The sequence below is a fragment of the Sarcophilus harrisii genome, chromosome X, assembly GCF_902635505.1.
Source record: "Sarcophilus harrisii chromosome X, mSarHar1.11, whole genome shotgun sequence".
NCBI classification, from domain to species: domain Eukaryota; kingdom Metazoa; phylum Chordata; class Mammalia; order Dasyuromorphia; family Dasyuridae; genus Sarcophilus; species Sarcophilus harrisii.
This window is the reverse complement of record NC_045432.1, coordinates 29,694,346-29,707,613: the sequence shown is the minus strand read 5'-3', so window position 1 is coordinate 29,707,613 and position 13,268 is coordinate 29,694,346. Positions and strand designations below refer to the sequence as shown.

Below are 13,268 nucleotides of genomic sequence, written 5' to 3'. Positions count from 1 at the left end.
TGGGTGATCCTGACAAAGTCACTTAACTTCTCCTTGCCTCGGTTTCCTTAGCTATAAAATGGCGATAATAATAGTACTACCTCTGGATTTCTGTGAGGATCAAATAAGATAAGAGTTGTAAAGCGCTTATTACAATGCCCGATATATAGTGCCGCATAAACGTTAGCTATTTTTATTGTTATTAACCATTCCGAAAAACAGCCAACCGCACAAATGAAAACGAGTTTTCCTTTCCCATTAAAAGTATCCATTTGCCAGCATTTGGCAAAAGATTCAAATCTAATCTGTGCCCTATTCCGTTCGTAGGTGCGATTGGAGTGGCCAACAGACCTCGCTGTCAATCCCATGGACAACTCTTTGTACATCTTGGATAACAACATTGTCTTGCAAATTTCTGACAATAGAAGAGTCCGAATTGTGGCCGGGAGACCCATCCACTGTCAAGTACCGGGGATTGATCATTTCTTAGTCAGCAAGGTGGCGATCCATTCAACACTGGAATCCGCCAGGGCCATCAGCGTCTCTCACAGTGGCGTCTTATATATCGCCGAAACAGACGAGAGGAAAGTGAACCGTATCCAACAAGTCACAACCAATGGCGAAATCTCTCTAGTCGCTGGAGCCCCCACAGATTGTGACTGCAAAATTGATCCCAACTGTGACTGTTTTTCAGGTACAAGCTGACTATAATTTTGCCAGAACGCAAATCACCACCCTTGCTGTTTTCTGTAGGAATTATAACTAGCATATGATGTACCAGCATCTAGAGGAGAGGAGTTTTTCATCTTTTTCGGGTTCTAGACCCTTTTGGCGGTCTTATAAAGCTTCTAAACCACTTCTGAGAATTAGGTTTTAAAATGACTGAAGTGCTACATTTCAATTAGAGGGTAGCTAAAATTAACATGTAATATTTACCCTCCAAGTCCGCAAACCCCCTTAGAATCTGTTCATTGATCCCTTGGAGATCTATGAACCCCGGGTTAAGAACACCTACTCTGGAAGGAAAACACCAAAGAGAATGAGCCCTGGATTTGGAATCAGGAAATTAAATCATCTTTCCTAGCTCCATGTAGTCTAGTTCAGTGCATGACCTTAGGTCGGTTACTCAGACTCTTGTGGTTGAGCATCATTTCTCAAATTAGGAATAATAGCACTTACCCTATCTATAGCACAGTATTTCAAGAGACTGTAAGTGGTGCGACTATGGATTTGGAAAGTTCAGTAGGCTAAACAAATGTGACTCACGTGAGGAAGTGTCCCAGTTACCCTCTCCCCTTTTTTATGCACTTATCACACTTAGAAACTAAGAAAATATACCTCTTTTTGCATTTTGAAAAATAAAAAGCTAATATTATTTTTAAAAAAAAGAAAAAAAGAAAGAAAATGTATCTCAGTGGCCCTAAGGCCATATATCTAAGCAATCACAGTTCATTCAAGTACTCAAAACCCTTTGGGAACCTTGCCTTCTTTTTGTCTCAACTCTTTGACTGAGGAACCCAGAGAATCATTCTCATTCTTATGCCTATTGGCAGTTTTGTGGCATCCCCTATCCCTTTCACTGCCTTTCAGACACTTTCACTTCTTGGCACTAACCCCCCCTCCCTGTTCTTCCCTGCTGTCCACTGTTCTCCTGAGGATTCCTCAGTTCCTTCCCATCAATATCCAGAGCATAATACAAAAGCTCGATATACATAAGCTTAAAAACATGGTTAATCAAGATTGAATGAGCCTCTAACTCAGGCCTTTGGACTCCAGGTCCCCGTACTACTTTTTATTCAAGTCAAAAAGGTCTTTGTGTCTTTCATGACCAATAAGAATATGGCACCAGGTGTCAAGAATATCACTTTGTGTGGACGTGTGGATGTCTGTGTGGATCTCTCATCCCCAAAGCAGCTCAACAATTCTTGTCATTTCCTCAGTCACGGCATCTGGATTCAGATTCTATCTTTGTGTCCTTGGATACTTCTATGGGCCACAGTTTTTTCAAGTTGGATTAGATGAGGTCATTTGTGCTCTAAATCTTTGTTACTATGGATTTCTTGAGGCCCGTGCATCCTTTTGGAAAGTTTGACATCTGTTTTATTTCAGAGACCTTTTGCAAGAGGTCATCCACTAGCACTCACTGATTCCACAACAGAACTTCCTCGCGATAACACAGCGATCGTATCGGCACCTCTCATCTACTAGGAGCACGGCCCGTACTTCATCCATGCACCGTGCAGCCTTATTCAAATATTTGTCAAAGCCAGCACACTCATTTTCAATTTTCAGTTCAATAACTATCGAGCACTTACTTGATGCCTGGCAATGTGCTAAGCCCTAAGAATACAAAAAGAAAGAAACATTAGTCCCTGCTATTGTGGATCTTCCGTTCTACTGGAGTAGCTGGGAGAACATATGCGTTGCACCATTTTCAGTTGTGTCCAACTCTTCCCGACCCCATTTGAGGTTTTCTCAGCAAAGACACCGGAGCAGTTTGCCATTTCTTTCTCCAGTTCATTTTACGGATGAAAAAAACTGAGGCAAACAGGGTAAAGCATCTTGCCCGGGGTCACTCAGCTAGTCAGTGTCTGACGTCAGCTCCTCCCGACTCTGGGGAGGACGCTCTATCTACTGCACTACCACCTAACTGCTGTGTTCCTCTTAACTTCTGACTTCTCTTGGGCCAAAGGAGGTTCTATTTGCCAACCTTTTAATCTATATGTCCATCCCCTTCCCCATATATCAGTTTTGTTGATTATCAAGTATAAGGGCAGTCTCATTGTTTTTCCATTACCCAGTTTGGTGCTGCGGCTGATTCTTTCATCAAAAGCCACGGTCGAGTTCCTGTGACCCCAAGAAACAAAATCAAAAGGAATGTCACGATGAGGGCTAGACAAGATGAATTTCAAGGTCCCTTCCCACTCTGGGCTTATGATCCTATATCCAGATCGACAATTCAGCCTCATTTTTTCATAGTCACACCTCACACAGCCATCATTATTATGTGTTCTCATCACTCGAAATATGATCAGCAAGATTGAGAACTTTGGAAAATTGGTATAACTGAGATAATTGCATCTTATTATTAATCTTCAGAGGTACCAATTCAAAAATTACACTGTTTTTAGATAATGGGTTTGAAATTCAGTGGGGGGCTAGGAGGTGGGGAGGAACAACTGGCTTGCTCAATCTTATTTCAAGAAACAAGCTCCTTGGTACCAAACAATGAAGTCAGTGCCCCACCTCCTGGTGTGATAGATTAAAGGCTTATAAGATCAACCACTAAAATAATGCTATTGCTTCTTCAGGTGATGGTGGCTACGCCAAAGATGCAAAACTCAAAGCCCCGTCTTCATTAGCGGTTTCCCCCGACGGTACTCTCTATGTGGCTGACCTGGGGAACATCCGTATCCGGGCTATAAACAAGAACAAAGCTCACCTGAGTGACATGAACCTTTATGAGATTGCCTCTCCGGCTGACCAGGAACTCTATCAGTTCACTGTCAATGGAACCCACCTGTACACACTAAACCTGATCACCAGGGACTACGTGTACAATTTTACCTACAATAGTGATGGAGATTTAGGAGCAATTATCAGCAGCAGCGGAAACTCTGTTCACATTCGACGGGACGCTGGTGGGATACCTCTGTGGCTAATGGTGCCCGGGGGTCAGATGTACTGGCTAACGATAAGCAGCAATGGTGTCCTAAAAAGAGTATCTGCCCAAGGTTATAACTTAGCCCTGATGACCTATCCGGGAAATACTGGCCTTCTGGCAACCAAAAGTAATGAAAATGGATGGACGACTGTTTACGAGTAAGTCCTTCTGCTCGACTTTATTTTGAAATTGCTCTAAAATGGAAAACGGCCTTAGCAATTACTGGGAAAATCATGTAATTTTTCTCCAAGAAACTACAGCTAAGAAAGAGCATTTGTACCAACGCTAAGTTCAGCCCTTTCCTTTTATCGGGTCGGCTAGTCGGCAGAGTCAAACCCCTGCTAGATGACTAGCGGACGCCCCTAAACGCTTCCAGGGGGAACACTTAGAACATTGCCGGGGAAACGAGGCAAACGTCTGTGGCAAAAATAGACACTTCTAAGTCATTCGATTAATCGAGCATTTATTAAGCATCTACTGTGTGCCCAATTCTATGTGGGAGAAAAAAAAAAGCTAGTACATTATCTCTGTGAAGCAAGTATGAAATTTGGGGATATGCAGAAGATAGAGAAAAAGCTCACTCAGATTCTGTCCACCTACCTCTAATGCGTTCCACCTCCAAAATTCATTCCTCAAAGCTTTCCTTTTCAAATCTGAACCATCCTGACCTCTCATTCAGCAGTCGGAATGCGTTTCATTCAAAGTCCTAACAAATCGCTGTGTATTAGAAAGCGGTCAATAAAAAGTAATTGGGTATTTCCAGAAAACCTGTTATGTAACTGGATGGGTAAGGGTGAAAGCCTTATTGGTAGTTCATCAGAGCTCAAGATATTAGGAGTAGAAACTAATGTCGAGGGCAGTCAGAGAATGCTCAAGCTAGAAAGGAGCATCAAGGTGGTCCCTCAGTTTAACCCCCTTCTTTTACAGATGGAAAAAAGGACACTGGGAAGGGGAAGTGACTTAATGAAAGTCACAAGGCCAGTTTATAGCGAAGGTCTCCCATCTCCTAGGCCCTCAGCTTCCTAGCCAAGACAAAGAACATTTGAGATTTCAAAAGGGATAATCAAACAATAGCCGGAAGACGATTTTTCACACTAGCAGTAGAGAGAACTTGCAATTACCATAGAAAGGAGAGAAAGTTTTGCTATGTCAGCTGATGGCTGAGGTCACATATCCAGAAGTGGAGCCTGGGAGAAAATGACCTGATTCAAATGCCTTTGTCAGGACTGCTTCCAGAAAAGCAGCTAAGCCAGTGGTATATATTCATTCACCTTTCCATAATGCATCTTGAGGCATGATGACAGCTGGGATTTTGCTGTGCCATAAATGGCATATGGGGGGGGGTGTCTGTAGGGTGATATTGGGGGAGCATTAACAAAATTGCTTTCTTTTAGGTTAGACCCGGTATTAATATGAGCAAGTGTTTCTGAAGGAGTAACCCAGAAATATGCTGGTTTCAAAGGAAAAACCACTTTCAACATTGGTCCAAACTATGGCCAATATCCTTGGGAAATTAAGGGTTGCTCCAACTGTAAGGAATGAATGAATGAATGAATGTGGTGTGAGAAGATCCTGCTTGAGTCTAGGAAGTCTGGCTCTTAGTTGATATGACTTAAGTGGAGATCAGCTTAGGAAGGAGCAAAACAGCTCCCACTAGCAGCAGAGAGAACTTGCCATAGTTTGCTTTTCTTGAGCTGGGGTGCCTTTGACAATTTAATACTTACTTGTCTGGCGGTGAGAACAGAGGCCACAACCTTAGGATCAGGACATTGGTTGTATGGCCCCTGGTATGGCATTCAGAGAAACCCAGCCCCATTACCCTTAGAGAGAACCACATCCTGGACCCTCCCCCAGGGATTCCATATACTTGATCTCTTGGGGAGCAACCATTTCCATGGCCTTCGGTCATCAGAATTACTTGTGCCTCCTGACTTTGTTGGTAGTACTAAGTGGAAAAGTCCTGTGTGGCAGCTCTGGGTTGCTCTGAGAGCATTTTATAAATACAACACCCACCTTCCTGATTAGGAGGATGAGAAGTCAGGCTCTTCTTAAAGGTCTCCATCAGAAAAGAGGAAGGTAGAGTTTGGACGTGGAAATGTTCTGAGTCTGAAATGCAAAGTCACTTGAAGCTAGCTGATCAGGAAAGTGGAGTGAGGAGTGAGGACCCTCAGTTCTTTCTGAGCCAGATGCTTGCATTGCTGCTGTAGAAAAATTGACAGATTTTCAAGGGTTCTTTCCCCTCTGATTTTCTAGTTAGTTATTTAAGAAAAACCTAGGGAGAAGGGACTAGTTGATGCTTTTAGTTCTCTAGCTCTGATTATCCCCTGAGGTGGGTGTGTGTGTGTGTGTGTGTGTGTGTGTATGAGAGAGAGAGAGAGAGAGAGAGAGAGAGAGAGAGAGAGAGAAGACATTTTGCTATCTCAATGGTTCCATGACCTCTTTGATTCTCTCCATCAGTACAAATTACAACTCATCCACAACTTCTCCTCCTATGTGATTCTCGTATGTGTTCTTTCATAGACTATCCATAGGCTATCTACCCAACATGCTGGAGGCCTTCCTCCAGCCTTCTTAAATTTTCTACTCAGTCTGTTGGTCTGTTAGCCATGACTCTCCCCACAGGCCTGTTCCACTATTTTTCTGATTATGCAGTTCTTCAATGATTATCATGTATCAGTCAGTACATATATAATTTGTATGTGTATATATATATATATATATATATATATATATATATACACACACATATATATACACACAAACTCATGCCATCCCTTATGGCTACATTATAATCATAGGCCATCATTGCATATAGCTACAGGCTATTTGAGCCCACTCTGCAACTCTGTTGTCTTTTGTATCACCTGAAACATTGACTCCGCCAAGATCGTTGAGCCCTGAGAGTCATAACTAAGAATGACTCTGGGGCTGGGTATATACTTAGTAAATGATGAATAGGTTAGTTCTCCCCAACAGTTACTGAACCTGTATTCTATTGGTCAAAAGAAATGAGTATTTGTGATATCAGATGTGTTTTTGTAAAGAAATGATCTTTCCCAGAAAAAAAAAAAATCACTTTTAAGGGTCTTTTTCCTGAACTCTAAACTCCATATTTGCATGAATTGCAAAGTGACAAAGTCCGATGTTGATTGTGAAAAGTGCCCTTTTTTTATATTCTTTAGTTTTTCCTCCAACTGTAGCACGGCCAGAATTTGAAACTGAGTCCTCTAACTCCTACCCTAGCTCTTTTCTTACTGCAACCTTTCAAGGTGTACACAAGCAGTACTGTTGTGATATACACCGCTTTCTGCATACTCTGTGTGTTTAATAACAACAGAAGAGCTGGCTGTTGGTGTAGAAGAAAAAGCTAAAGAAGCTGGGAAGTCAAGTACAAGCCTTAGTGTGAGCTGTCTTTGGTCAACTTTATTGGGGGAGTGATGATGACTAACATAAATGTATATCTCATCCCCAGAGATCAGTCTCTTCCAACACTGGCAAGGGAAAGAAAGGTAACTGAGAGAGCTAATGCTAATGAGCTTGAAAGACAAAGCAGCTCTATGGAAAGCCAGATCTGGGAAGGCTGCTTCTGTCCATCACCCAAAAACTTCCCTATCATCTTAAGTGAGGGGAAATGTAGCCAGGTGAAGCCCTTTGGAAAACAGGAGCCTTGGGTTTAAATTGACAAAGACGCTACCCAAGAAGCTAAATTTAGGGTTTGTGCTGGGCCAGGAAACATATTCAAAGATAATTACATATCCAGAGAGTTCTGTTCCTCCAGAGAATGAGAGCTGCCCCAAGCATCTTAAAGTTACTTAACCCAGTTGAAGAGAGTTAGAGAACCATGAAGTAATAGGTACTGCCCTCAAGGATCTTGAGATTTTCATACAAAAGGGGTTCTTAACCTTTTGTATGTCATGGCACAAAATATAGCTATATATGTTTATACATCTACATATATATATATATGTGTGTGTGTGTGTGTGTGTGTGTGTGTTCACATAAGCACTACAATGTTGAAGCAGCTAGGTGGTGCAGTGAATAGAGTGTTAGGCCTCAAGTTCAACTCTGATACCTAATAGCTTTATAACTTTTAATTTCAATTTGCCTCAGTTTCAACTGTAAAATTGGGATGAAAACGACATCTGCATCTCCTAGGGTTGTCGTGAGGTTCAAATGAGATGATGCTCATAAAGCATCCAGCACGGTGCCTGGCACATAGTAGGTGCTTAACAAATGCTTCTTCCCTTTGGAATTCAGATGAAGCATGAAAGATTATGTATGAAAGCAGTATGCTTTGGCATACTGAAGTAGAGTTATCAAAGTAGTTTTTAAAAGAAGTCTGTGGACCTCAGATTAAGGACTCCTGTGCTAGTGCTAAGCAGCATCCATACACAAATTGTTAAACACTGTAAATACAAGTGAGTTATAGTGTCATTGGGAGGCAGGGACTAGCAGCTTAGGAGAGGGATCATATGAGCTGAGATTTGAAGAAAGCATGTTTTCTAAGAGGCAGGGGTGGGAAGTAGTACATGCAAGGGCACAGAGATAGGGGTTGAAATGTTATATATGAGACCAGTTTGAATGATATGGCTTTTTGTGATGGGGGTGGGGGAGATGTTTAGGGGCCAGACTGTTTTGAGCTTCTAATGCCAGAGGAGTTTGTTCCTGATCCTAGGGGCCTTAGGGAGCAACTGGAGCTTCATGACAGGGAAGTAACATGGTCTCAGACCAATGCTTTAGGCATATCAATTTGACAGGCACATAGAAAAGAAATCTGAAAGATGAGAACCATGGAACAGGGAGATCAGTTTGGAGAGGGGCTATTGCCATGGCGTCTAAGCAAATGGTCTGCTCTTTGTCCACCCACAACTATAGGGCCTAAAGTTCTGTTTTGACTAATTGTTTTTACAACATTTTTCAATGGGATTGCCTGATGATGCATCCCCTTATTCCCTGCCCACCCAACTTGAGTGCCATTGGAGCCTGGAGCCTGAAAAATACCGTCTGGGAACAATTAAATAGCAGCTCAATTATTATTTTCTTGTCATTTTGCTAACTCTCACTGATGCTGCCCAAGCTTTAGCCTGCTCACATGGGACAGAAAGAATCAAATTGCTTAATATTTTAAAGACAATCATGTGTACTAATATATTGAGTCATTTTCAGCTTGCAAGGCAATAGTAATCATTTTCCCAGTGGACGCCTTTACTTGAATGAAGTATTTATTGTTCATAGCTCCATAAAACCCCAGATCCCCATCCCAAACCTTCTAGAGTATGCTTTCTGATTTGGAGGACAGGGACGGTTCCGGCTCTCTTGGCTCCATAGCTATCATCCAAGGTATAGGAACACCTTACCAAACATAATGAACTGAGCTCTGAGATAACTGAAAGATCGGAATGATGCTGATGTCGAGCAATTTGAGAATATTTTAATGAACACATTTCCATTATTCTCTATGCTCATTTATCCTGATAGGAGGGTTGATTTGGTCCAAATGCAACAACTGAAAAAGCAGCAAAAAGCCTTCCTTCCGGCCCTCCGCCCCTTTTCCAAGACACAGTCAACTTTGGCCTTCTCACAGTTTGGAGCAGGAGCACTTTTTTTCCTTGATTTGCAGCTCCCTCCGGTGGTGGATGTTTAGTGTCACAGCTCAGCCAAATATACTTTGCAGCAAACCCAGAATTTGCTGATTCATCTCTTCTTCTCTACAGCGGGATTTCTAAATCTGTTTCCACCTGCAATTCATTATCATTTGTGTTTTCTTCTCTTTAAAAAAAAGTTCAAAGTGCTTAGACTGAGTGACCGTGAGCTCCTTGCCTTTTTGCACATCCTCAGTGTTCAGCACTGTGCTGGGCACATTGTAGGTTATAAACATTTGTTGAATTGACTTTGACGTTTCTGGCTTCCTTGGGGTCCACGGATCATTCGCATAGCACAACATGAATGATGGTTGGTGACACTCGGTTATGTGGTCTTAGCTGTACAGAAGCTCGTTGTTATGCCAAGATGTCTCACGGTTGATTTGCGTTGAATCCCCCAGGTATGACCTTGAGGGCCATCTGACCAACGCTACCTTTCCTACTGGGGAGGTTAGCAACTTCCACAGTGACCTGGAAAAACTGACCAAAGTGGAGCTGGACACTTCCAACCGAGAAAACGTCATCACAGCCACCAACTTTACAGCCACCAGTACCATTTACGTTTTAAAACACGGTAAGCCAAGTTATCTTTAACTGTGGAAACTCGAAAACATCGTGTAAATGTGCCCTCTTATTATGTAAATGTGCTTTTTCCCTCTCTTCCACCTCTCACCAATCTCAGGACCTATCGGTTTCCCAAAGTAAAATAACTGGTCAACTTAAGCTCCGGGGAACGCTATCGGCCTCCACAGGTTCATATGGTCCAGTGAGAAGACCTGGGTTTGCATTTGAATCCTTTGAATCCCACCTCTGCCACTCAGTCCCTTGGTGACCATGACTGAGTCACCACAATGCAGGCAGATTCCAACTAAGTTCCTGACTCCCAGATTTGGGACCGTTCCACTCTTTCCCACGCTTCTTAACTTAAGTGAACATAACTTCTTAACATCCCCACTGAGCTCACGTCCCGGCTCTTCTCCTTGAGACCACGGGTGAGGCGCCACTCTGAAGTACAGTTCTCCCATATAAAAATGGTACAAAGGTACTAGGAAAGGCACATTTCTGTTTGAAAACAGGACAACACTTCCTAGCCATTAGAACTATCCCAAAGTGAAAGGAGCTATCCCAGGAAGTAGTGGGTTCCCCTTCATTTTGAAGTCTGTAAGCAGAGGATGTCTAGCTTGTTTGGTGTGTTATAATGAATGGCCTGCGAGTCTCTTCCAACTCCCAAATTCTTTCATTTTGTAACTCATTGATCTAGAAGTTCTCTTCAAGTTCTAATTATATTTCTAAATGAAATGAAATCTCTCATGGTGAGAACTGTGAGAGAGACAGACAGAGACAGAGACAAAGAGAGACAGAGAAGGAATTTGGGGAGTGGCCCTCCTCTCCTGTTTATCCAAAACAACTTTCTTAGGGGGAAATGGGATCAAGGATATATTTCTTTTGGGGGACTTGGTATGAAACTGTGTGCACAGAAAAAGCAGTAAAACATTCCAGGGTATCACAGCTATACAGGAGCAGATCAGAGGTAGCCTTTGGTGAAAATCTTCTTTGAGAGTTGGAGGAGACAAGAGCAGTGCTGTTGAAGGACCCGAGTTCTCCTCGGGTCATAGGGAAGCTAAGTTTATCATATCAAACAAAACGGGCCTTCCTGACAAACCAGAGGGAATGCTCTTAAAATGGAAAAGAGAAAGAAGTCAGCTTGCAGGTTGAGACTAGAAATCTTTATCCAAGAAACCAAATCCAGAGCCTCCAAAATGGCCAGAATGGATAGCTAGAGAGCCCAAATGAGAACTTGGCCCACACTTTCTGTCCCCCTCCCTAAAACTCATATTCTGTCAACAGACAATACCCAGAGCACCTATCGAGTAAGCCCAGATGGGTCCCTCCGGGTCACCTTTGCAAGCGGCATGGAGATCAGCCTCAATACCGAGCCACACATCCTCGCCGGGGCAGTTAACCCCACCTTGGGCAAGTGCAACATCTCCCTGCCCGGAGAGCATAATTCTAACGTCATCGAGTGGCGGCAGAGGAAGGAGCAAACCAAAGGCAACATGTCAGCATTCGAAAGGAGGCTAAGGGTAAGTCAACCATATAAATCCTAGAGAATTCTCGGCCAAGGCCGCGGACAGCATTCGTCAGGTCGACGGGGATCTGACGAACACTGCTGTAAAGCTGGTACTCTATTTTACGTGGCGAGAGAAATGATGTGTCTTCAGCTTTTCTAGTTCCCCTTCCCCTAGATGATAGCATTCTCATCATGCCCTCACCCAGGCCTCCTCTCCCATCTTCAAGTTAACTCAGTCTAACTCTGCCAATGTCAATTATGCCCCTACTGTGCTCTTAGCACTGCATGGAAAGAGAAATAATGTCATAGTCTCTGCCTTGAAAGAGTCCATAGCCCAGCAGAAGGAATGAGACAAAGATACTCGTAGTACATTGCCCAGCCAAGAACGAGAAAGATTCCATGTATCTCGGAGGTGGTGGAAGGAAAAAGAATTAGGGAAGACTATATGAAGGAGGACATTGAAAGTTTTCAGTAGGCAGAGATGAAGTCACCTTTGCTACCTGTGCAAATACACAAAAGGCATTGTATGAAATCAGATAGGAAAGGTAGACTGGAGCCAGATTGGGGACAGCTTTAAATCTCAGGCTAAAGATTGTAAATCGTACAGGCAGTTGAATGAAAGCTATTGTTCAGGCAGGATTGGAGAGCAAGAAATTGGAGGCAGAGAAACCAGATGGACTGGTCCTAATGGCACCAATGGGCAGGGATAAAGGCTTGAACTAGGAGAGCAGCAATGAAAGTCAATAGAACAAATGTGAGAAAGATAGTAGAGGTGGTCTGGGATTCTATTATCTTTCGAGTCAACCAGACTTGGAAACCAATTAGACGTTGTGACCCAAGCACAAGTAAAAATGATTCCAGTTTCAAGCGTGGAAAGATAGTGGTAGCATCAAAAAAAAGTAGATGATTGAGGAAGACGGACAAGTTTCTGGGGAAGATGAATCTCGTTTGGGGTGCGTGGAGTTTCAGATAACAGCAGAACATCCAACTGGGGATTTCAGACTGGAGCTCCGGAGAGATTTGGGGCTAGTGGCCATCTATAGAGAAGGGATAACTGAAACCATGGGAATTGATGACATCACCAAAGGAGAAAGTACAGAGAGCAGAAACAGTCATGTTAATTGCTGCAGAGGAGACCGGGAAGATAAATTCAGAGAAGAGGCCATCAGATTTGGTGATGCTCTTTATTAAAGTAGCCTTAACAGAGGACAGAGTCAGAGACCAAATTGTAGGGGCAAGTTGAGGAAGTAAAAGCAGATGATACTTTTTTTCTAGAAGTCACCAGTGAAGGGGAGGGAGAAGAGATGACAATAGCCTGAAAGGATGTCAGGAATTAGGGAAGGGCAGGCTTTCTGTTTGTTTCTAAGTTAAGGATGTAAGACAAGGTCAGAGAGATTGGAGTTTGGGGATGGGAATGATCAATAGGCATTTGAGCTCAGGGAAGAAAGTGGACCTGGAAATCAAGACTTGGCCGTCAACTACAGAGGGTCAATGGAAGCCATGGTAGCGGATGAGATTGTCAAGGATATGCAGAGAAAAGATGACCAAGGTCAGATCGTTGAGAGTGCTTTGGAAATAAAGGTCTCAAAAGAGAGAAAGAAGGAAGCTGTGGTCAGCAATGTCAAATGCAGCAATAAGATCAAGTAGAGTAATGAATCAAAAGGCCTTTGAATTGGAAGATGAGGACCACGTTAAAAGAAAGAAAATGACCAATTGACTTTACTTGAGAAAGTATATGCATAATTTTAAAACTTCTTTTGGAGGATAGAAGAGAATAGGCCTATGACTATTTCCGTGTCTCCCATCTAGGGGAAGGGGTGGGGGAAAGGAGGGGAAAAATTGGAACAAAAGGTTTGGCAATTGTCAATGCTATAAAACAAAAACAAAAAAAAACAAAAAAAAAAAAGAATTG

At 42.8% G+C, this 13,268-nt stretch overlaps 1 protein-coding gene across 4 annotated transcripts in view; it reads left to right on the top strand.

Moving 5' to 3' along the window:
* Positions 1–13,268, top strand: part of TENM1 (teneurin transmembrane protein 1) — a 784,948-nt gene that overhangs the window by 752,328 nt on the left and 19,352 nt on the right. For all 4 annotated transcript variants that reach the window (XM_031945150.1, XM_031945147.1, XM_031945148.1 and 1 more), the window contains 4 exons: positions 307–673; positions 3,291–3,801; positions 9,687–9,859; positions 11,134–11,369. In XM_031945150.1, coding sequence (XP_031801010.1) covers positions 307–673; positions 3,291–3,801; positions 9,687–9,859; positions 11,134–11,369 — 1,287 coding nt within the window. The remainder of the gene's footprint in view (positions 1–306; positions 674–3,290; positions 3,802–9,686; positions 9,860–11,133; positions 11,370–13,268) is intronic.